The sequence below is a fragment of the Danio rerio genome, chromosome 7 (genome assembly GCF_052040795.2).
Source record: "Danio rerio strain M-AB ecotype USA chromosome 7, GRCz13ab, whole genome shotgun sequence".
NCBI classification, from domain to species: Eukaryota; Metazoa; Chordata; class Actinopteri; order Cypriniformes; family Danionidae; genus Danio; species Danio rerio.
The window spans coordinates 42,756,548-42,782,439 of NC_141027.1; the positions used below are offsets into that span (position 1 = coordinate 42,756,548).

The following is a 25,892-nucleotide window of genomic DNA, read 5'->3' on the forward strand; positions in this document are numbered from 1 at the left end:
GGGCATCCACTGCGTAAAAACATGCTGAATAAGTTGGTGATTCATTCTGCTGTGGCGACCCTGAATTAATGAATGAATGAATATTTCGTTAACAAGTAAAAAAAAAATTGGTTGTTTTTGTGTTCTTCCGGTTTAAAAGTAAATTTTGATAATTCCAGCATGGAGACTAGATGTCCATACCGGCTGGTACAAAATGATGTTTTTGAGTTTTTAGCACATCTGTTTATTAATTCATGAAAAAGACTTGGTTCAAACCAATCAGTGCACTCTATTGTGAACTAGATGAAACTCACTAATATGCATGATATAGCATTGAAGACTCCTTTTACCTGTTACAGTGTTCAGAGAGATGCCACATTGTGTTGCCAACAGTAATTCAAACAAGTAGTAAAAGAAATGTTCAGAGACATAGATAGTCAGTGTTGTGTTTATAAATTTGCCGCAATAAAGGTTTTGTTTCCATTTCCCGGCGATGAGAGCACAGCTCGCGTGTGAACCCACATATGTGGATTACAGTGGTCTGCTAACACGTAAACAAGATTTGTTTGTAAGGAACATTTTTTACCAGACAGTTTTTCGCATCTGGAAATGGTGAAATCCTGATTTGCCACTCATCTTTAAAAAAAAAAAAGACACAGTTGTAGTTGATGTTGATTGTTCTTTGTTTATGTTTATCCAGATAGCAAAGTTAGTTAGTATCGGAAGCAGTAGTCTTTCAGTTTTTAAAGACATACCTTAGTCAAGATGATTTAGTTACTAAGTTTACAGTTTTATCACTACAATATAATGGATGGAAAATCCTCCACTTTCACACAGCTCTCAGATCCGCTGTAAATGCTGCTCTCCAAATCACTGTCTATCTACCCTGTGCCTGTGTTTGTGTTGCCGCTGTGAAAATCAGCATGTGTACTTAATGAAACTCCCCTTTTCATGCAAACCCTTCCCTCTTTTGCCACTCGACACTCCCACCTAAACAAAGCTGGACTCACCCACTTTCCTGACTTTTTTTTTCAAGAACGTCTTTTCAAGACTTTTTAACTTTTTAACATTATTGTATATATGAGAACCTTGCCACAGTTAAAATTAGAGGGGAATAAACATTTTTTTACTTTCCAATCTATGCATAATCATGTGCTAATTTGCATTTTCTTATTTGCATTCAGCATTGTTGTCTCTCCATAATCAAATCAGACCTGCCAACCCAAATTACCATTAAAATGTAAATGACTTAAATTATAATGGATGAAACCAATAAATCATCTCCTACGAATACCACAGAACTAAGCTGGATGTCAGTGACACAGCCTTCAGATCCATTAGAAATCTGTTCCTGAAATCCTCCATATTCCCCATGGAGATCCTCATGGACACCAACACTTGCCATAGCAGACAGCCATAATTGTAGAGTAAGTGGTGGATGATTTTGTCATTGGTGTGTTCTTCTTTTATTTTTTTCGTCTTATGGGCTGTTGTTAATCTCCTGTGATTTTCTCACAGCTGTAGAGGTCCAGAGAGGTTTTCTCGGTCCTGTCTGCCAATCAGACCCAACACCACGGCCTTTTGTGTGGCAGCGGAACAGCCTCCAGATGGTTAGAAAGTGCCTGTGATGCCAGCCTCCCATAGAGAGAGTGGGAGATAAGTGCTATAGCTGCTTAAGGGCTTTGTTTCAGTATGGATACATGGTGTCGGTCCATATTAGCTATAGTCAGTTATTTTTCTTTAGTCTTTCTGGGATGAGGCTCTAAAGTCTCTAGGTCACTTTCTGAACAAGCTTTTGGTCACTAAACACAGACACATGACCAGCCTGAGCCTCAACCAGACAAATGGAGGGTAAGACTTGAATTGTACAAGAGGGTCTTTAGAAGCACAGTGCAGCAGGATTATTATAGTCAATTTTATGTGACTGACAGGCAAGCTTAACAGGAAATTCTTCACCCTTGAAAAAGACTTTGAATTCATAAACAGCTCTTGAGAGATCATTTGATTTAAACAGGTTCGGAAGAAGAAGAAAAAAGAAGAAAAAATAGAAAGTCTCTTGCAATGATGGGGATGCTGAAATGCACTATTCTGCTGGCTTCAGTTCTGATGATTCTTAGTTACTCTAGATAGAAGAAAAAATCTGTAGTAGCATTTTTGTCCCTAGATGAACATCTCACAAGAATGTTTAGTTTATATGGTGTTCCATATTTAAAATTTGTCTGCTATATTAATCTATGTCAAAAATCATACAACAACAAGCTTTTAAAAATATTTATTTGTATGTCTTTCAATAATCAATTGATTTAGGGGTTTAAGCGCAAAGTGTTGTTTGAATCTCTGGACTGAGTAGATAAATAAAATTTTTTTAAAAAGTTGAACTTTCTACTTTGGATAGCTGTAGCAGGCTCATTTACAAAAGAGGTGTGTCTACATGAGCCTACATGCCTGTAAACCCATAAGCAAAACTCAAAACATTACAGAATTTAGTGAATACATGTGGCATATCAATGTAAACAAACATGCAAAGTTTTGTGGAGATCAGGCAACAGGTGGCATTATAATAGTGGAAAAGGTTTGAAAAACACAGTGTTTCAATGTCTGTTTAAGCTCAATACAATTTCAATTACCATTTTAGCCACTAAATGGATTAACTTGAAGTTTTGCTCAAAGTAGAAAGACATACAATAAAAAATGGCCACCATTAGCCAATCAAATTTGAGCATCCTACAAACACAGTTAACGATGGCTGATCAGAATGAAACTCGGTGGGCATGTTGGACTCATGGGCCTAGAGGTCTGTAGAAATTTTGAAAGAAATTATCCACTAGGGGGCAATTTTGAGTTTTTGGAGTGTGTAATTAAACATTTGATAACTCAATCTATAAACTCTAAAACTCTAATTATATATTTCATTTTAAAATAAACTACTTACAGGATCCCTAACTGATAAATAACCTTACTCTACTAAAGCGTTTGAACGCATATAATTGCCGCTTGTGACTATATTTCATTGTATATTTTAACATTTGTCTATTTAATTAACCACAGCAGTAGGAATAATATTATTAATAGTAAAAATTTGTAAATAGGTTCTTTGTAAACTTATCAAGTAAACTTAAAATACAGCAAATATAACTGAATAAAATTACTATATTTCAATACAACTAATGATGTTTTAAAGTATTTTAGCATAATTTTTTTCTGTGGCAAATTAATAAAATTTAGTGTGGCATGATTCATCAAAAATAATTGATATTAATATGGTTGCAGCAATTTCTGGCCAATGATCATATTGATTGTAATATACAACTATTAGTGAATAAATTATTTTTTATTTTTTTACTTTAATATAACTATTATTTACACACGATAGAAAACATTTATAAAAAAGCTTGTATGATAGTGCATCATCAAACAATTTGGTGGCACTTTGCATTAGAGGACAAGCAGATAATGTTGGTTATTGTATTTACTAGATGATGATAATGTTGATTATTATTATTAATTTTATCCATAATTTCTGTTAAACTATACATTTTACATATTTCACATAGATTTGGTAAGCTTTTAGCATTATATCTAGAGAAAATAAATGATGGATTATCAAAAAAAGCATTAACTATCATAGGTAATTAATAAACTAATGAATACCATTGATTTATCATGTCTTTTTTATGCAAAAGCCAATATGATAGTAACAAGTAATATTTTTTAAAAAGCATGAAAACTATATTATTATACTGGTGCTTATTATCTCAACTTATTAACAATCTCAGTATTTTTTTTATAAAACCAGTTTTGCTGCTTAATAGTTTTCAAATTGTTGCATCTAAAATTGTGTAGCATTTTTATATATGTAACAAGGTATTCACTAACTCACTGCTGAATAAATGTCAATATAATTTATTATTATATTTTTATGATATGATTTTGAATGACATATATCATATGTTACAGTGCATTTAAATGACCGCAGATGTTAAAATGTGGCATGAGACTGAAAACGAAGTTGTTCTATAAAAATTTATTACAATTTTCATGAAGCTGATAAACATTTCACAGCAAAGCGTGCAATGGGGTCAGTTTAGGGCCACATATAAATGAATGATGAATTCCACAGCAGACTCAAGTTTAAACGCAACACATCAGAAACTCCAAGAGAACCGTAGTACTTCACAGACACTCCCCAAAAGACCTGCTGCTAAAAATGGGCCAGTATTTCCCTGACGAAAAATAACACTCAGGAAGAATCACGTCTTGATGACAGGATTACAAGAGGATAGAAAAGCCTGACAAAAACAATCTGCAAGAATGAAGTATAAATGTAAAACCAAGTTATTCAGTGAAATATAAAATGGGAATTGCTGTGGGTCTCAGCCAGGTTGAATATTGATCAAATGTAGACCTACATTTGCATGAATATGTGGAGCCCAAATGTTTATCAGCAAGAAAAATCTAAACAGTGCACCTAAAAATCATGCAAATCAACCACAACTCCATTAATGCAAGATTTTCATATAGGAGAAAATGGATCACTGTTAGTCTTTTTAGGCTCTTACATCACCACACTATTAGCAAACAGTTAGTCTTAAACCTTCTGTGATCTTCATGAAGCATGAGATAAACAATTGCACAAAGTAAAAATGTATGTATTACTTCATTTAGTTTTAAACTATCACTTTGAGAAACATGGCATTCTAATAAAACCCAACTGTCTTGTTGCCTCGCATCGGCTCACGTCTGGTTTCATCTGGACCAAAAGACTGTGCTTGAACACACCAAATGGACGAAGCACTGAAACAAGAGATGATGTTCTGTGCCTGAGTCTTTCCACACATTTGTATTCTCATTTACAACGGGAAACCATAATGTCAGACGTGCGATTGCAAAACATAAAGAAAGCAGCATTTAGTGCCAATTACAACAGCAATTGGTTCTCACCACTAAGATTGCAAAATTCCTGGAATTTTCAAGGTTGGAAATTTTCGTGGGAATTAATTGGAATATTTGGGAATTAACCGGAATATATAAGAGCCCTATCATACACCTGGCACAATGTGGCGCAAGGAGCAACACAATTGTTGTTTGCTAGTTTCAGCTTGGCGCAAGAGTCGTTTTGATGAAAGTAAATAAAGAGGAGGGTTATCTCTCATTCTTGCGCTGTAGATGCTCTGTTTAACTGTTTTCTTGCTAGCGAAATGCTCAGTTTTCCCACTTACAAAGTCCATCATGTAATTAGCAAATGTGCTATGGCGCGACACAACTGACTCTTGAAGGGAATGGAAGATGAGACTCTGATTGGTTTATTCTCAAAACACACCTATAACTCATTAAGAAAATAAGCTCAACCCTTTTAGATCATGCACCACAGCGTAAAGCGGATTTTTCCATTCTTATATTAGCAAAAGTGGATTCTGACATGCCCTTAATGCATTTGCGCCCTGCACTTTGCACATTGCGCATGGATTGTCAAAATAGAGCCCTGAGACTTAATGGGAATTAATGAGAATAAACTGTGAATTTAGTCAACTGAAGGTTAGCCTATGCCAGGGTACTTTTTTATATATATATTTTTAAGAATATTTTTAAAAAGTCTATCTGTTTATTTAAATTACATAAAAACATACTTGTGCTTCAAGCTATTGGGCAACAAAATTTACTGTTGTATAAACAAATACACTGCCTGAGCAAACATTTAGGTAAAAAACGCAGACACACACGCACAACTAAAAATATCATACCCCACACACTATGCCCCTTAAAGTCACTTAGGGAGAAAATTCCTATGGATATTGTCAACCCATTTGCAACTAGAAATGGACCGCTATGTGATTATGATGGTATGATAACCTTGGACAAACATATCACAGTTTAATGGTATTGTGATTACTGCTCCAAAATATGTATTTTTTAAATGTCTGGGTAAAAAATTACAACTTTTTCCCCGTTTGAACAAAATATATTTTAATTTAGGAAACACTTAAGATATTTTTTAACAATAAACATGTCAGGCTAAATAATTCAAATCAATCATTGACTTCTGCTCTCTTCATTAGTTTCAAAAACACTGATTTCTTTACAATTTAAAATGGCATCTTTGGAAAAAAAGAAAGAAAAAAATAATAATAATAAATAAATCATACATATACTGTATGAACAGTATAACAGAAAAAGTTGGCAGTTTTAAAACCTTGACTTTTCCAAACTTTGAAAACAGTTATCATTGCATGCCAATTTGCAACCTTATTTACCATGGATGAATTTGCTCCTGCAAATATGTCTGATAATCTAATAATCCATATTGTTTGCAAACACTTTTAAAGATGTAGTAAAAATCACAGCTAGCCTCTTTGTGTTCCTTCTTGACTTGAATTGTTTACTTTTTACGTCACTTTACTACTCATGCTCTGATTCATTGCTTAATAACAATTCAGAATGCTCTCTTCAGCTTATGACTGATGTGATTTGACATGTTGAATCGGCAAACGAGCTCTGACGGTAACCGGACAAGAGATGCCATGTGTTGACTTGGTGTGTCCTCCTGGCTTTCAGTACATTATGTGTTGATAAAGTATTCCAAGCATTCCAACACCTTCCCACATTCTTACAGTAATACAGTAAATCATACCTAATTTTCTTTTAGCTAACTAAACGCTGCAGAATAAAGAAAAGTTCTCTACATTGATCCACAGTGGTGCAAAACCATGCAATCATTTTTCTGACACTTTAAAAGATTTAGGGATAAAAAGAGCACAACAGCATCACTCACCAGCAGTGAAGTCCTTGTTAAGGTCGATGAAAGCATGGGAATGAGGGATGCGCATTGCAACTGTGGAGTTGAGAGCCTTCTCACATCTTTGTTGTCTGATAAACATTAAAAAAAACATGCTTACTACACTGTATATCTGTTTTTATGAAATGGGTAGAAAAACAAAACAAGCTATAGGACATTTAGGAAGATAATCTTACCTCGCCTTTAGATAGCAAACCTCCAACGAGCCATCCACAGTTCCAAAAATATCTGGGATCATGTCCCCATCAAAGCTTTACATGTGAAAAAGAAAAAAGTGACATTATACCTCGGCTAAAACTGTAAAAGGCAAGCTTGTATTTGTACACAGCATCATATTAACGATATAAGGTCAGGTTCACTTTATTTGTACCCATAAGCTATGTAGGTTTGCATTTTCCAGTATATGGGTTCACACATTTTTATACACAACCCAAAAAACTAATTTTAATATATTTTATTTTATTTTACTTGAATAAAATAAATTACATTAAAATAAAATGCAATTAAATAGCTTTAAAGTATCATTCATTCATTCATTCTCCTTTGGCATAGTGTCTATTCATCAGGGGTCACCACAGCGGAATGAACCGCTAACTTATCCAGCATGTTTTACACAGTGGATACCCTTCCAGCTGGAGCCCAGTACTGGGAAACACCCATACGTAATCATTCACACAAATACATTATGGAAAATTTAGTTTATTCAATTCAAACCGCATGTCTTTGGACTGTGGGGGAAACTGGAGCAACAGGAGGAAACCTACGCCAACACGGGGAGAACATGCAAACTCCACACAGAAATGCCAACTGGCCCAGCCAGCACCTGAACCAGCCACCTTCTAGCTGTGAGGCCACAGTGCTAACCACTGAGCCACCATATCGCCCCTTAAAGTATTATTATAGTACTATTATGTATTATGATAAAGTATTATATACTTACTCCATTACAAGAGGCTGATCAGTAAAGATCTTGTCCAGCTTCTCCTTTTCATTTTGGTCTGTAAGAAAATGTATTTTAATGTTTATATTTAATAATATTTAGTTTGCCTTTCACTAAATCCTATCGTATACACCCAAAACACTTCATACAAAATATATGACACATGAAAGTGAATGTTGTGACATTTGGCCAAGTACGGTGATTTTGTACTTGGAAACTGTGCTCTGCATTTAACCCATCCAAGTGCACACACAGCAGTGAACACACAATTAAAGCCACAGTCTACAATCCCTTCCCGTAACAGAACTTGAACCTGTAACCTTACAAGTCCAACTCTTTAACTATTAGGTCACTGCTGTCCATTCTTTTTTATTTTGTTTTAAACAAAAGATTAATGCTGTTCATTGCTAAATGTTATTATATGAACAAACATGAGAATCTTCCTATTTTTTTTTTCCATTTTTTGGTGAACTAACACTTAATTATAATAAAAATAAGAAAATAATAGAATAAAAATATGAATGTATAAATAATGTAGGAATTAATATATTTTCATTGAAAATAATCAATCAGTAAAGCATCTAAAAAAAAAAGATGTTTTGCCTAGTGTGAAGAAAATTTTCATATCTTTAATAACTTAATAAACTTTTTCACCTACTGGGGCCTTTTGTGAAACAGAAAGCTTCTAGGGATGTTAAATGTTCTTGAACTGTGCCAATAAACACCCTTCATTGTTAATAAATATAGGGAATGCTCAGAGCTTTATTAAAGAACTATATATTCTTTATGTATTATATTTACGACTTTACCTAAAGTCTGGTTACGTCCCCAGAAGACGAAGACGCTTGTTTGTAAAGGGGAGCCATTTAAGTGGCCAGTGAGAAGCACATCCATCTGAGAATCTCCATCGTAATCACCCGGCACCACACTGCTTATGATGAAGTCACTGAGAGAGCAGGAAAAACACATCAACACTGCAATGAATAACCATGCTAACAATGACAAAAAAACTGACATGTTCAATGACTCAATGACTGAAAATATCTAATGTTTGAAATGGAACAGCTTACAGAGAAAAAAAATATGAAAGACACTATACAGTATGCATATGTTTTACATTACAATCAAGTTTTATATTTGATTCATCAGCATTTCATGTCCCATATATTGCGAAACACTGAAAATACCATGCTCACAATTAAAAAATAATTATCAAAAGCTTACATTTGAGATGAAAGCTTAATAGTTTTAAATACAGGATCAAAGTATTTAATGAATTATAATCTAATGATTAATAAAAGACAATACAATATGACTCCAAAGCTTGTTGTATCATTTTTGACACAAAGATTATTATAGCTGACAAAAATTATAAATTAAACATCATATACACCAAACTTGTAACAGGTTTATCTAGAATAATTTGTGAATATTGAAGTTCGTTTACGCTTATTTAAAAAAAAAAAAACCCTGATGATTTCACAATAAAACAAAACAACAAAAAAACTTGTGTATCAAGATCTGAAGTTGAACACTTAAGATTGTATTATTTTATTTGCTAAATTACATGAAATATTGGAGGGAAGCCTCTAATTTAGCAGTCTCATTCATATTTTAGAGGCTAGATGAAATAATTGAAGTAAAGTTGGTTTTATGTTCTCACATTCAGACTTATTCCTCCATAATAATATTCATTCACTCATTTTCCTCCTGCTTAGTCCCTTTGTTTATCAGAGGTCACCAAAGCGGAAAAAAACGCCAAGTTATCTAACATATGTTTTACGCAGCTAATGCCCTTCCAGCCAAAACCCAGTAATTGGAAACACCCATACACTCTTACATTTACACTCATACATTACAGCCAATTTTGCTTATTCAATTCACCTATAGCGCATGACTTTGGACATTGGGGGAAACGCCCACAAACATACAAACTCCTCACAGAAACACCAACTGACCCAGCCGATGACCTTCTTGCTGTGAGGTGACAGTGCTAACTACTGAACCACCGTGCCACTCCTCCTTAATAATATAATTTCAGAAAAGTTATCTTTGCAAATTCTAAATAGTGAAATCACATTATCAGTCAATGACTATCAAAGTACAACATTGCTCACAGTCAAAAAAATAGTGTAATGTTGTTTTGGAGTCATACTTGCATGTGATTTTAGGCCAAATATTCAATATGTATATTGTAAACAATATAAGGAGTATGTCACCAAGTAGTCGCTGAACGAATGTTCGAATATAAAACCAACTTTACCTCAATGAGACAACATATGTATCTGATATGATACAGTAGGCTTCAGAATAGTAGTGTGTGTGGTGCTGTGTGTGTATAATCTTACCTAGGGAAAACCTCTTTAGTCAGATGGACTTTAGGTTTGAAATAAGGTGCTTTAAGATCAGCCAAGAAAATCAACAGCTCAGATTCTGTAATAAATAACATATAAAAGAAACAGCACATTAGCATCTATGTAACACTAATAGTTTAACAATATAGTATAGTGTTTACAAAGGGAGTATTCAGCCACACCCCCTGTCATAAGGAAAACATGACAGTTGTGTGATATGCACAAAACGGCATCGACAGCCGTCTTATCAAAACTCACACATAATATACAATAACCATATAAAACACATATTACTTCTTCAAGTAAATCTTCGGTTAGATTCTTTTAAGACTCTAGTGTTCATATTATTAGCTAGCAGAAGTGTACTCACGCTTCCTGATGATGAAAATGTCAGTCTGTTTATCAGAGTTAAAGTCACCGAAAGCCGCTACTGTACCATTGTTTTCCTGGCCAAATAAATCGCTAGTAACGTCCTGCAATGCAAACGTGACGTGTTGTCCGACAAAACTTGATAATAACGTCAAAAAACAAGCAAATGACAGCAACATTTTGCTGTTAGCTTCGACCAACAAAACTGGAACACGGCACGTCGTTCTTCGGCAGGAGTGAATAGGCTTTGCGACAAGTGCGAGTGTTCAACGGCAGTGTGAGTGTTGTTATTTTGCTGTCATCATGGCAAGCTTAGCGGATGTCGGCTGGAAGCTGCTGGAGTTCAAAGCCAGATCTAAGCGATCAGGTTTGGCTTCTTTGAGATGCATGACATTAAGAATGATTTAACAGTACCGTCTGTGCATTTTGGCCCATTGTCCGTGTTGCAGAAACGCATTAACATGAGTTTTCGCGGATGTGTGTGGCAAAGAGCAGAGCCCAAAGGTCAGGCGTGAAGAGGACGCTGATCAGCGGCTATATTTAGAGCCTAAACTGCACACTGAGCGTCAGCTTTTGCATTCTTAAACAGTAGTACTTTAAAAGACTCCGGTCCCTGAATGTCTAAGGTTTTGAAAAGCTTTTTAACCCTCTTAATTCATTGCTGGTTAGCATCTGCTTCAGCCTGGCATGAAAACTCAAGTAGACTTTCACAGAGCTGTCAGATTTCACTTGTGGCCGTGTTAAACAGATAAATAAATAAAATGCACATTTCTAGAAGGGATAAAGTAAGTCCATTAGCTCTCCCTTATGTTTTTCTAAACCTGTATGAGAAAATACCCAATGATTGCTAACAGTGACTTATGTTTTATATTGACTATTATATCATGCATGTTTGGAACAACATGGTGAGTAAATAATGGATTTTTTTATGTCTTGTTTGGTCCCTTCCAAGAAATGGCAATTGGTCTAAATATACAATGTTTTCATTTGCTGTGATTGTAAGGGTTTATTAAACCAAATATTTGATTTCATTACTCTCCTGTAGTTAAAAACTGGTGTTGTATTGTCTAAAATGTGTAAACGTGTTTGAAAATAGGACAACTTTTTTGTTATTTTGAACAATTGTCATTTATGCAAAAAATGCTATAAATGACAAAAGAAACATTTAAATTTGAAACAAGTTTTATCAGTTTACTAAACAAAACTAAAATTAAGTTTTACACTGTCATCCAACTATAAATCATATAGAGAGAAACTTCTCTAATGGCCATTTACATTTATTTTACATAGCTGTATTTTGCTATTTTTTTTTTTGCAACATTTAAAATACAGTAGTTCAGATTTACAATGTATTATATATCAATATTTCAGTTCACATGTATTTATGAAGGTGAAATTGAATATACACAGTCAAATGTTTGAGGTCAGTTTGTTTTTTAATTATTCTTTTTTTTATAATTTAAATAGGCGGCATTTATTAGTAAAAAAAAACTTATTTATTAAATATTTATTTATTAGTTATTGTATGTAGTTTTAAATGAAATTATTACTCCAGACATTATTGCTTTCATTTCTATTACTATTGATAATAGTAATATTAATAATGTTAATAACAATAATAACAGTAATAATAATAATAATAATAATAATAATAATAATTAGTATTAGAGTGATTTCTGAGGGATCAAGTGACTCTGAAGACTGGAGTAATAAAGCCGAAAATGCATCTTTAAAATCACTGGAATAAGTTTTTAATTAAATTATAAACTTCTTTTGAAAAAGTTATTTTTAAAGTGCAACGTTTCACAATTTGTACTGTATTTTTGATTAAATAAATACAGCCTTGGTGACCAGGAGAAGCTTATTTTAAAACATTTAAAAATCCTACTGACCACAAACCTTTGATCGGTAGTGTACTTGTACAATAGATGCGTGCAATTATACACTTTATATCTTGTGAAGTGTATTTATGGATGTTGAGATGTGCCATATAGTGTTTTTAGTGTTTTAAAGCAGGGCTATTGATCACAGTTTGTCTCTTCAGTCATTCCAATAGAAAGTCATAGCAATTATACAGTGTCATGGACATTTTAATTGTCATCTCATCCTCTCACATCAGTCATACCAAATCACCTCACTTTCAATTGTACACAATGCGATTTGTTGCATGTCAATTCAGTAACCAATGCCTGAAGATCTGAAAATCTCACTGTGTGATTCCATGTAATTTGTCTTTTCTCTCTATGTTCTGCTAACCTTCTGAATTATACTAATGTTGTAGTTTAACTAATAGACGACTGGCGTAGAATTCATCTAATGAAAAATGGCTGACACTGCCAATGAGCCTCTGAGCGAACGTCGCAAACTCCGGAAGCTTGGTAAGTTGGAGAATAGCGATTGATCCATGGGGGGAAAAAACACTCATTACATTTGAAGTAAGAATTTTCCATTTCATTTTACAGAGTGTGTTTAGTATCTGGATACAATACTATTCACCTTTGAAAGCCAGTAACAGTCTTGGTTCAGAAATGAAACTCTTTGATGCCTTAATTGAAAACTGGTGCTTAATTTAGTTTCTTTTTTTCATTTCTGAAAAAATAATTCTATTGTTTCATCTCTAACATTTCATCAGATCTAAAAGGATTAGTCATACATAAACCCTCTTCTGTGATTAAACAAATCAGTAATTCAGTAGAGTACCTCTCATATTTTTCCCGTCAATGTCTGATCAGATCTGTTAACAGAAGGTTTGTATGTTTCTCGAGGCAAGCTACGTTTATATCAATGCGGTGAAACTAAAACGAGGAGTATCTTTCATTTGCCTATTGGATGTGCACTGCTTAGCCAGAGTTATCTTAAAAAGAGATGGCTTTGTCCGTGCTACTTAAAAGCTGATGGGAATTATGCTAATTTGCTCGGAAATGTGAATTTTCAGTACCTGAGGTATTGACCCTGGGTCGATTCTATTAAAATGTAAATTGCTCCAAAGTTAAATGTGTCTGAAATAGTGCTTCAGTTGATGGGGTTCCCCTGAATTTCACTCCCTTCAGAAAAAAGCTGAATTTACCGGTGTCAGGTTCCATTACTCGCAGAGTTTGTGCCAGTGCCTTCAATTTTGCAATCAAGCTGTGTGTGTCTGCAGTGACGTTTGGTTTGATGTATGCATCTGGAGAACAATAGCTTAGTCTTTTGCATTTTGCTTTGATTGTTTTCCTGGCATGCTTTGCTGCCTTTGCACCCCAGTAAATCTACATTCTGTGGCTCTTAGCATTGTAAATGGAACAGAAAACCATTTACGTTACAGAGTCTAAATGAAGCACATTTTGATTTTGGTGAGTCAGCTCAATCTTAGCATACTAAATAGCCTAAAGTGGGTCTGTGGCGGGCCAGCGGTCTATACTAGCATCATCAAGAAGCCATGCTGACTTTGAAGTACACTCATCACTTCCATCCAATGATACTTGAAATGCACCTCAAGATGAGATAAGAATCGCAATATTGTGGATGTATTTTATGTAACGTCAAGCTCTCCATTCTGTGATCAGGCTCCATCTATGAACCCCTTAAGCTGTCCATACTGCACCGGGAGGATGAGCCCCTTTGGGAGAAACTTGACCGCTTCTATAGTGCAGGTAAGAAGTTCTGCCGGTTCTATAATTGCTACATTTTGCTGTTCAAAAAGCAAGGGAAAACTTTTATTTTTCTTTTCAGTATTTAATTGGAAATGTATCTAATTAAAAAAAAAAACTGTGTTTTACAAATACAAGTAAAAAAAATCTTAGTTAGTAAAAAAAATCTATAGTTTTGTTTGTTTGTCGTTTCTTTTCAATACCATCTACATGGCTACTCTACTACTTTATTAACAGAGTTTGGTGGTAACTGAATTGAAAATGTTAAACTTTTTAGTTAAAAAAGCTTAATTATTAGCCAATATAATGAGAGCAAATGGGACTTTAATAAAATTATAATTAAAAGTTCTATTTTTTCCTTATATTTTGGCATTGATAATGACATTTTACAAAATAATTCTTGGTGTTTTTAAATCAATTATTTAACTGCTTCAGAGCTTATTGATTATAGAAGGTGACTTAATGTCTTGTATTCTACATAGTTGTGTATGAAAATTCACCAATTTAAAGGCAAAGTTTGGTACGGTAACAGTTGAAGGATACACATTTTTTTTTAATAACAAGGTGTCCGCAGGGTCAAAAGTTTATAAATCAGTCAAGCAAAAAATTAAGCCGCTTAAAGTACACATCTTGTATCTTATTTCTAATGTATTATGTTTTGTTTCATCTTTTCATTTACTTTTAGATAAAAAGTTTTTTAATTGAATAGTTCTGTATACGAAGATGGTTTTTTTTAAAATAGTTTATGGAACCGTAATAGTTTATGAACAGTCATAATTGTTTTGTTTATTGGTATAATTATTATTTATTTTTATTTCTAATAAATCTTTCATAGGATTTGTCACTCAAATAATTATCTTGTGCTTCATTCTCATCCTTTAGAATTATGTTGTGTTGATAAGGGGTTATCCCAAGCTAAGATTGTTAGTTGTGCTTTCTAACAATCAATATCTAAAGATAGTTTTACTCAGTGTTTCTCAACCACGTTTCTGGAGGGCCACCAACACTGCATTATTTGGATGTCTCCTTTGTCTGTCACACCCATTACAAGTCTTTCAGTCTCTGCTAATGAGCTGATGTTTTGAATCAGGTGTGTTTGATTAAGGAGAAATGGAAATGTGAGTTGGTGGTTCTCCAAGAATGTGCTGGAGAAATACTGCTTAAACTGATGTCCCTGATGTGATGATGAGGTTTTAAAAATGTATGGAAGGAGTCTTTAAAAGTGTCTTTAAATATATTAAATTTAACTCCATTTTTTCTGTATATGCCTATATATATGTTAACGATTAATTTTTAAGAAATATGATGTTATAGAATTAATAAATGTCTATTTATGGCTTTTAGAAATAAAGTTAATGAACATTTTGACATTTTGATTACTTACGTGATGAAATAATAATATACTGATTAATTCTGTGAACAAGAAATCATGGGTTTCCACTATGTGAGACACTTTTTACAGAAAGTCATTAAAATATAACTCTTTGGAAAAAAACAAAAAAAGTAATTAGTTGAGAGGCTGATCTGATCTTTTTTTCTTCTTTTTTGGCGGTGTAAAATTTTAGCAGAGCATCTCTTGAGCACTTTCTTATGCACTTTAATGATGCGTTTAACCTCAGTCATGACTTAATTTAGCTGCACCACCTTTCTTTTTATTGTAATTAAACGCGCAAATTTATAAAGCAAACTAGTTAAGGTGTCAAGCTGTGTACAGATTGCAACATTAAGTCGGGTTTTTCTTAATATAGTTGATCTGTGTATTAAGTGCACTGTTGTTTACTGCTATTTAAAAATAATTACTGCAAGATGCTTCCTAATTTAATTAGAGGATTCAAAAAGTCTCCAAACCATTACATTTATTTATAATACCCAGCAAATGACTTGAGTCCAAGCACTAAAAGATTCATTTGGAGCTAGTATGCTTTCTCGTTGCAGTGCTCCTCTGAGCATTTTGCTCTTAATCAATACTCATCTCTCTCCAGCTCACCCTCCTTCTCTCACCTAATCTTGCTTTCTAGTTTAGTTTTCACCATGACAATAAATACTGTTCCGTAAGATGAAATGGCATTTGTAAGTTTAAATGAGCTTTCTTCATGGTTTTATTCAGCCTTATATTTTCTTTTCTTTGATAAGGTAAAGAAAATGTGTTAATGTTTTTAAAGTCATTTAGATTTGTTTGAATGTATGTCTTATTTAGGGCTTTCCCCTAACAGTTGACTATGGTAGATTATGTGAAGAAGCTTGGTCAACTCATTTTATATTAGTGATTTTGTTGGAAGAAAAAAATGATGATGTCATTGCCATAAAGTGACTCAACATTGGGTCCATCCTTCGCACCTTGCTTTAACAATCTAAGATGATTTGGCAGATGCAGGATCTTTTAATCGTGAGAACAGATATCTCTGGCTAATTTGGTTCTCCAAACAAGTTTCAGCTTACAATATCTGGATAAATTGATCTGGGATTACTGTGTGCTTATGTTTGTTGTGAAGCACAGATCTTTTATTCTTCAAAATCATGATCATTAATGCAACGATTGGCTGGTGGAAAGACAGCAGTGTAATGACATCATCTGATCTAATATTCGATTGTCCGCCATGTGAGCAAAATAACATAGGATTTGTAGTAAATCAAACAGTTTGTTAAACTTTCTACATTTGTTGAAGGCTGTTTAGAGTTGATTTTCTATGTACTATAACAGTATTTAAGATGTAACTGGCGATTTAAATTAATCTAGTGTCAAAAAAGCATTTTGATATTTGAGAAGTGTCTACATCTCCTGCACTGCATCTAATCACCTGCGTATTAGCTGTCCATGTAGTACTGTATGTACTTAAGTACTGTAAATTATTTAATTATTCCTTGCAACAACAGAAAATGCTTAATGACGGTATTGGCCATGTCTTTTACCATACTCTTTCAGAAATTGAATGGTACAGGTTTAAATCAAAAATGTCCATATTGGTATCTCAAAAGTATAAATTATTACCTAAAGTGTACATAAGAAGTTCTAAAAAAGTCTTTGGTCCCCTTGAAAAGGTACCACCTAAAGACTCCAGAATACACAAGACATCGTATACACTCGTACACTCGTATACTTTTGAATGTGGAAAAGTGTAACAGTCAATATGGTGAATAAAGCCCCACCAGTACAAAAGCCAGCCAGCGATTGCTATATGGCAGGGGTAGCCAATCTCGTTCCTGGAGGTCTGGTGCCCTGCAGGGTTTAGCTTAGACTTGCCTCAACACACCTGCCTGGGTGTTTCAAGCATACCTAGTAAGACCTTGATTAGCTTGTTCAGGTGTGTTTGATTAGGGTTGGAGCAAAAATCTGCAGGATATCGGACCTTCAGGAACGAGTTTGGTGATCCCTGCTATATGGCAAACAAAGCCCGCCTTCTAGTACAGGAGCCAATCAGCGATTGCTATAGAATGACTATTCTCCGGGGGAGGGGCTCGAACCAGACGTGAGTTTCTTCAGATTTTGTGTGATACAAACATTTAGAAATTAAACTAAATAGACAGTTATTGTTTAACTTTATTGGTTATTTATAATATGTAATGTAATCATAATCTTGGCAAGTAGTTTTGGAGAATTTGATGTTTCCCATTCAAACAGAATGCCCGAGCATACTGCCTGAAGGCGTTTCAAAGATGGCCACTAAGTAAAATGTCTTGCCTTAAAGGGACTTTGGTACTACCTTCATAACTTTTTTTGCACCTTTATTGCATAAGACTAAATCATTTTAGTTAAATTCTGATTTTTCAAAAATACATACAGTTGTACATTATTGTCATTCTCCAATTTTTATACAGTGCTCTTGCAAGACAATGGCAGCAGTTGGTAAATACTTACTTAGTATAACCTTCACTTGAAATAACACTTTCAAATCCTGTCTATATGAAATAAGCTGTTCCTAAACAAGCTTGAGCTTGCAGAAATGTTGCTATGACAAGAACTTCTGGATGAGTTTTGAAGAATGTCATTTTTCGGAATCGTGTCGAATCATCGATAATCATATCTAGCTAACTGTAAAATCCACGTTGGAAAAAAAGACCCCTGATCTAATTTATCCACAAGCTAATTATTTTGTTAGAAAATCGATAGAAATTAAAGGATGACTCCTTAAAAGGTATCTCGCAAATTCATGTACATGTACAACAGGCTTATGTATGTAATAGTTTTATAATAGTTTTATAATAGCACATTTTAAGTCCACTTGCGTTTTTGCAGACTTTCAGTGGCAGTATAATTACAGTAAAGGCAGTATTATACAGTAATTGCGTTCACATAGCGCATGTCTTTGGACTGTGAGGGAAACCGGAGCACCCAGGGAAACTCGCGCCAACACAGGGAGAACATGTGAACTCCACACAGAAATGCCAACTGACCCACCTTGAGCAACTTTCTTGCTCTTAGGCGCCTCTTGTTATATTTACATTATATATTATGCATTTTGGTGCTGTTTGAAGGTATACTGTTCTACCAGTAGATGGTGGAAAAAAATATTGTAACTGAATCATTCATTTAAATCAGGAGTCTCTAACTCCTGGCCCACGGGCTATTTACAGACCCCCATCCTCCTCCCCCCTCCGACCGGCAACTGATGTCAAAAATATAACGATAGTTTGCCCACCAAAACATATTTTGAGTCACTATCATTGTTGTGCAGTCGCATAAAGCCACTTGTGGTTTTGACCTGCCACCTGCTGGACATTTAAAGCACTACATTCGGATTAGTTTTACTTTCATTTTCTCATAGCGTGCGGTTGAGAGTAAGGCCCAATCCCAATTCTATTTTTGTACCCCTACCCCTTCCCCTTCAAAATGTACCCCTAAGAATTGGGACAGCACTACAGCACCTGCACATGTCATTATATGTCCTCGAGATCTGAAGCTTCATATGAGATCAGTCGATGGCGACTGCTGTAGTTACTCCAGTTGTGTTATTTTTTGGTATTTATCTTCAGGAAATTTCTGAAGGCATATATTATGTTATCATAACGATATAATGTGGGAATAAGATTGTAACATTTACACAGTGGCCATATTCATTAATGTAACACACCAAAAACAACATTAACATTATAGCAGACACTGTAAAAAGCCCATTCCCAGCCACAAGAAATTTCTGACGGGGTATTCCAGTGTCATCAAGTGTCAGAATGTTGTGGGACTGCTATATAGGAGTTATTATTAGGGATTATAGATCGTGAAATTTAGCGGTTTTTATTTTAGCTTTGTTTTTTTTTTTTAAAAAAGCATGACAGTAAAACACGAACATGGTTATGAAGCGTTTAAACAGTGGTGGACTTGAACATCACAAACTGACCTTATGGTTCAGTGCAAAGAACACAGCATTCAGCAGCTTGGATTTAAATTTCGTGGGAAAAAGTAGAGTATTTGAGCAGTTCTAGAACACTTTATCTCTTTGATCTAGCACACCTGATCCCGCTCCTCAGCTCATTAGTACAGCACTCGATAAACATGTTTCATCCTTCACAAAAACAAAGGAAAAGCCTTGTATCTTGAACGTTGCATGTGCAAATTCAGTGTTTTCAATCTCGTTCCTCCATCCAGACTTCAACCTGTTCCTAAAGCTCATTTAAAATCCCCAGACAGTCAACACTGGGATGAGAGTACTGCAGGTTGAGAGAGGGAAGAAGGGAGAGAGAACAAAGAAAAGAGTGACAGAGAGGATGCTTCTCATTTCGGTGATCCTTTTGAATGAATCACGGTTGAAGCTGACAAACGTACAGCGTTAGCGTTGAGTAATCCTGTTTTGAAAGTGAATCCCCATGTCATTCCCTACAATTCTACAACGATGAATAAAGTTTCATAATTCAGATAGTAATAGCTTTGGCAGACTCATGCTCAAGCCTGAAATGCATCTCAGCTTGCAATAAGCTTGATATGAATGCAGCACATTACATGCATAGTTGCTATATTATCTTGAACTCTTCTCAGAAGGTTATTGCCATTTTTATCTCGGATCTCTCTTATTTTCCAGTCTTTCTCGCTCTCTTTCCGGGTTTTCCCATTTATGTGGTAATGACATCATGCTTCAGTGCTTCTCATTTCCTCCTTTTCTCCTCCTCCTCTCCGGCCTGTTTGTTGTGAATGCAGTTCTGCTATCTTTCCTCTGCCTCCACAAGATTAAGGCCGGAGAAAACAAGCTTTAACTTTTAATGGGTCTCTCTTCTCTTCTCTTTCTTTCTTTGTTTTCTCCCTCGGTCTCTCTCCGTCTGTGTGGTTCAGTCTACGCCCATTTCCTCCGTCGTCGTCTAGTCTGTGTGATGGACCCCCTCCTTTTCTTTTTGGTGTATAAAAATGGCTTCTTCTTGAAAACAGACTGTTTGTGCGTGCAGTGTTAGGAGTTGATTTAGAGGTGCATTATGCTGATAGATGATGAGAGAGATGCAACCTTCAAAGCATTTGCATCTAGAGTGCTATGATGCGTTCCATCCCTCACGCCAAAGGAGTGTGTGAATACTCGGCATACTGTGAAAGGACTGCAAATGAGATTTTCTTGATTAGTAATTTAAGGTTTTCACAGAAGCAAATGGGCAGTAATAGCAGGCTGTGTAGCCCACTTCTCTGGATTAATTGATCTCTGACCTGTTCCTCCCTGAAACATTGTGAAAGCCTTCAAATGCGGTCTACTTTTCAGTCTTGCCAGCATCAACCGCAGTTATAGTACAAGGCCTAATCAGATAAAGATGTATTTATCGCCCTGTCTGGAACGCCGGATTTTTCCGATGGATGTCAGGGTAATCCTGGCTGCAGTCTCTCTGAAGAGTATATTAATATTCTGACTAATTCACCCCTGTGTCTCCTTATCCCCCAGCCCTGCTGGCACTGTCTCTTTGAATTGACCCAAACTCTACCTAACAAATGATGGCTCGGAATGAATGTCCCCTTCATTTGTGCTGCCGTAATGTGCTGATGAAAAATGAAGTGCCCTATTCAGCCTGATTATACATTAGTAAAGAGAAATCACAGTGGAGAAGGAGAGAAGAGCATAACAGTTGACTGATACATGCGTGGTGCCCTTTTTGTACTTTTTTCTGGTGTATAATACAGCAATGATATTTAATTAGCTTGATTAATTAAACATGCAGTGCCATTTTAATGTCAGAAAACAAGTATAGCAGGTGTGATAGGGTGTACAGAGATTAGCAAACAGTCTAGGAAGGCATCGTACGGGTTTCTGCTCATTAGAGGAAACTACAAACAGTGTTTTGGACCGATGTCTGTAACAGCAGATATAAGATATTAACTTCGGTTTCCCTTATCGAACAAGTCATACATAAAGGCAGACATTCAATCCTTAACAAGGCAGTATTTGCTTACTTTTATTATTAATATGTTATAAATCCTAAAGGTGCAGTATTTTAACTTGTGCCCAGTTGTTGAAATAGGTATTGCACACTTGGTTCAAAACAAGCGCAAGCACAGGTTGCCAGATTGATGACACCACCAACAATGTGCCTGATTGTCAAGCCTGAAGGCTGATTTAAGGCTGATTTAAATCATGTTCTGAATAAAAGCAAATGCAAGCGATAGAAGGAATATTTTCCATATTAAAAAGAGTTTTTGTCCAAACCAACACCTGAAATTTACATATTAGAAGCTTCTATTTTTTTGCAGCTGAACAACAGAAAACTGACAATGGTCACCTCAGGTACACCTCATGTGCAATATTCAATTTCAAATGCTAACATTGTGAGTTGTTAATGTGTGTGAATGCCATTTTACATGACATTTATTGCCATACTACTGAAAGCAGCAGAAGATGGTTCACCTCAGATCTTAAAAATAAAATAAACAGTTTGAAATTTAACGTTAGAACTGTGACTTATTTAGAACTGTAGGTGTAAATCAACACATATCAGTGATTCAGCATGTATATTTAATTGGTTTAATATGTATTAGATTATAAACATTACCATTTTGTTGAAATGCAGTTATTGTACATAAATTCTGTGCTTTTTTAATGGCTGTATTTAAATGTCTTTCGTGTTCCGTCTGGTGCAAACAGCCAAATTGCTCATCACAAATCTTGTCACTTAACGTGTTGTTAGGACACGGGATTACAATGTAATCTGCTCATGTAATGTTTACGTTTATAATATTAACATTATTTGTTAATTAATAACCTTATGTGGAACCTTAAATCTTCGTCTCATTTCCGAGTCTGCTACTGTCTACCAGAGGTTGCATTTTGGTCATGGACGCACACTTTGAAAGTCTTTCTGACTGAAATAATAAAATATGCTGTTTTCCACCAAGGCAACCCGGGGTGCTGAAATATAATTGGCTAAACTGGCATTGGGTGGGTTAAATAACCAAAACAAAGACAGTCGTTTTGCATTAGCATGTTTCTTAAATTTCTGCAAACATATTATGGTATTTTTATGCTTTAGAAAAGTCAAAAACTAACATACAGCACATTTGATATTGGGTCACTTTTTATAATGCAAGCCTATTATTGTTTTTAAAATCTCACTTGTTTGCTTTTATTCTGTTACTGGGACTCATTTGATTATCTGAACATCCAGTTGGCATGAACTCTCTCACCAAAAGCACCATTGCAGATTCAACATGCGCATTTGGCAAACTGCCCACACATGCAGGAACACACTGCAAAAAAATTGCCCAGCAGATGCTTACCAATAATGTGATGCTGGCCAACAGCCAGCCATTGCCATGTTGTGTCACTGCCTTTGAAGACTATTGGCCAAATGTGCAAAATATTTTCAATAAACACAAGAACACAATCCAGTAAAAGCACAGATGGTAGAGGAATGGTCTACAAGGGGTCTACTGATGGGGAGAAAATTAAAGAAACAGCAGCTCATTGCCATAAGAGTCTTCTAAAAGAAAAATAATATTGCCTTCAATATCAGTATGCTAGGATAACAACATTTCTGGCATTCTAAATAAATGAACGCAAGCAAATAATATTTTTTACTCATTCTAACTTTGACTACATGTTTTCTGCGGTGCCTCCTTCCCACAGCCATATAAAGTGCAAAAAAAGATGTTTTTTAGGGTGTTAGATATTGAGACAAATACCATTAAACTGACTACAGCTAATGTTAGTTGTTCATGTTTTATTATTTATGATACTTGCCATTATTTAAATACTCTCTGACCTATAAATTTTGCCTCAAAAAGGGTAACTCTTAGCAAAAAAACTACAATTTAAAATATTAAAAATCCTTCTAATAAAGCTCTACATTTAAAATGTAATTTTTTAATTTTACCACGTATAAAAACAAACACCTGTTTTTAGGACATATGTAGAACACTTTTTTGCATGCAGTTTTTCCCAATCTGTTTGTAAAGCAGTGCTGCAGGACTGGATGACAGAAAAGAAAAGAAAGGTATAGGTATATATATATATATTTCATATATATTATTTCAAAGCAGTGCTGCAGGACTGGATGACAGAAAAGAAAAGAACGGTAAAGGTATATATATATATATTTCATATATATTATTTCAAATATATTTATAAAATATATTTCAAAACTCATCTGTTTCTTATTGTTTTTAGAAAATATCTAAAATCTTTTTTCAGATAAGTTTAATTTATTTATATTATACTGTATATACCTAAATTGTTATGGCTTTTGTTTTTTATATATTTCTTTATTTTTATTATATCCAATATTTGTAATTCTTTTATTATTTCAATATAGTTTAGGCTATTTTATCTAGATCTATGAAATTGAGATGAGCCTTCAAAAGTGGACACGTAATTTGTAAAGTTTTATGTCTTTCCGTAGTATTCATATGTGAATACAAATATGTATTCATGACCTTCAAAATAAAGAAAGAAACTCAGCCTCTTGCAGCAAGACATAGCTGTGAATCGAGCGCTATTTCGCTCGGTCTCTCACACACAAATACATGCGTCTAAACACACACGTTTCATGCACAAACACACCCTTTAAATGTGTCAAAAACTGAGAGTTACTGGCTGCTGTGTCTTTTAATGTGGTGCAAAGATTATTATGCATTATCGAAACACCAAGGAGGGCGCAGCAAAGAAATATCACTTATTAAATTAAAACTAATTTATTATTTTATGCAACACCTTTAAATTTAAAAGGGAAAAATAAGGATCTTAAGCGGAAAAATAATAAAGACCCCTAGCCTATAAGGTGTTTTATGGAATATCTTAACCTCACCAGTCGCTATGTTTTTTCTTTGCTTTATATGTACTTATTACAAAGATGGAACTTTGCATTTAGTAAATCATGAATGTAATTTGTTTTGGTAATTTGGGTTTTTTCTGGGCTGTTAAATAAATATGCCTTTTAATCTGTTTTTGATCCCCATCCTTTTTTTATTTTTTGTAGTCAAGAGCACCATATTGAATTACCAGAGCCCTACCACTGGCCTGTTCCCGGTGAAGACCTGCTCCACCTGTAAGGAGGCTAAAGTCAGAGACTCGCTCTACTGCGCTGCCAGCATCTGGGCACTGGCATTGGCATACAGGTCAGATACTGATTGGTACTGTACTTGGAAATACATTTTCATAAAATATGGGGTCACATTGATCTGTGCAGATCTTAAATTGTGCTTCGATTGTTAAATGTAAATGAATGTGTTGGAGAAACTGGCACTTTTCCAGTGCTCCCATTTACAACCATGCCATACTCACTAATGAATCAAAATCCATAAACCCATTATCATTATGAGCTGTCTTGTTAATATCATTGGTCTATTCCTAGTGCTATTAGATAAAAATGAATGGACATAGACATATAGTGCTGCATATATAAATGAACACTATATATATATATATATATATATATATATATATATACACCCACTGACACGTAAAATCTGCATCTTTTTCAAGTTCAAAGCAAACTTGAGTGCTAAAACATTTTAGATAATGTTAAATGCAAATGATTTACTGATGGTGTACATATATTTTGCAGCCATTTTAGACCAGTCATTTTGTTCTTCGAGTATTTAGTAAAAATTTTTGGAGTTGTTTAGATTAAAGAATAAATTATTTAATATTTCTCTTGCTCTCCTGCAAAAACGCATTTGATTAGCAGCTACAGAGAGCGAAAGCCAATGTCAAATCCCAGACAATCTAGAACAGGCATGTCCAAGCTGGGTCCTGGAGGGCCGGTGTCCTGCTGAGTTTTGCTCCAACTTGCCTCAAAACATCTGCAGGAAGTTTTTAGTATATCTACTGAGAGCTTGATTAGCAGGTTCAGGTGGGTTTGATCAGGGTTGAAGCTAAACTCTTAGAAAAACCTGGCCAGACAAAATTTTTAAGTCCCCAAAACGCACATCTCTATGGGTCTGCAGAGCATGTGAGATTGTCTGTGGGAGTGTTGACAGGTCTTGCAGGCACTGAATGGAATGGGTAAATGAGAGATTTTTCAAAACTTGATCAATCGTGGATGTTTGGTTATATTGGGCAGATATAAAAAAAGTGTAAAATAATGATGATAATAAAAGTAAAGAAAAGTGTCACTAAATATACTTGGGCAGCCATTAATATAACTGAGTTGCGTTGCCAAAAAATATCATTAGCCAAGTAAGGTCGCAAGCTTCGTCGTTACAAACATAGTTCATTGACTTTTTCCCAAATCTATCATTCAACATTCTCAAACTGCGCGGCAAACTTGTACGTTTGTAACTACACCTGTAGAGCTGTAGTTAGAAGCATAGTTCCTGGTTGCGTTCTATTCCCAAGCCCTATTAATTTAGAATGTTCCAACATTTAAACTTGGAATTATTAAAAAAACAACAACATTAAAGTCATCTCTTTTAGGTGTAGTTTGCTTTTTTT

At 34.8% G+C, this 25,892-nt stretch overlaps 2 protein-coding genes across 22 annotated transcripts in view; one reads left to right on the top strand and one right to left on the bottom strand.

Moving 5' to 3' along the window:
* The window catches only part of itfg1 (integrin alpha FG-GAP repeat containing 1), a 250,996-nt gene extending 240,339 nt beyond the window's left edge, over positions 1–10,657 (bottom strand). For all 18 annotated transcript variants that reach the window (XR_015496042.1, XR_015496043.1, XR_015496044.1 and 15 more), the window contains exons 1-6: positions 10,437–10,657; positions 10,061–10,145; positions 8,522–8,658; positions 7,713–7,770; positions 6,949–7,023; positions 6,749–6,843 (exon numbers count right to left, since the gene is read on the bottom strand). Coding sequence is in view for 1 of the 18 variants with exons in the window: in XM_087261654.1 (XP_087117780.1) it covers positions 6,749–6,843; positions 6,949–7,023; positions 7,713–7,770; positions 8,522–8,658; positions 10,061–10,145; positions 10,437–10,614 (628 nt within the window). In the remaining 17 variants the exon portion in view is untranslated. The remainder of the gene's footprint in view (positions 1–6,748; positions 6,844–6,948; positions 7,024–7,712; positions 7,771–8,521; positions 8,659–10,060; positions 10,146–10,436) is intronic.
* A 72-nt stretch (positions 10,658–10,729) lies between these two features.
* Positions 10,730–25,892, top strand: part of phkb (phosphorylase kinase, beta) — a 140,714-nt gene continuing 125,551 nt past the window's right edge. For 2 of the 4 annotated variants that reach the window (XM_087261643.1, XM_087261642.1), the window contains exons 1-4: positions 10,730–10,802; positions 12,717–12,813; positions 13,981–14,067; positions 24,436–24,574. In XM_087261643.1, the coding sequence (XP_087117769.1) occupies positions 12,759–12,813; positions 13,981–14,067; positions 24,436–24,574 (281 nt within the window). In that variant the 5' untranslated portion in view covers positions 10,730–10,802; positions 12,717–12,758. The remainder of the gene's footprint in view (positions 10,803–12,716; positions 12,814–13,980; positions 14,068–24,435; positions 24,575–25,892) is intronic. The other 2 variants (XM_087261641.1, XM_087261640.1) reach the window with 1 other exon arrangement.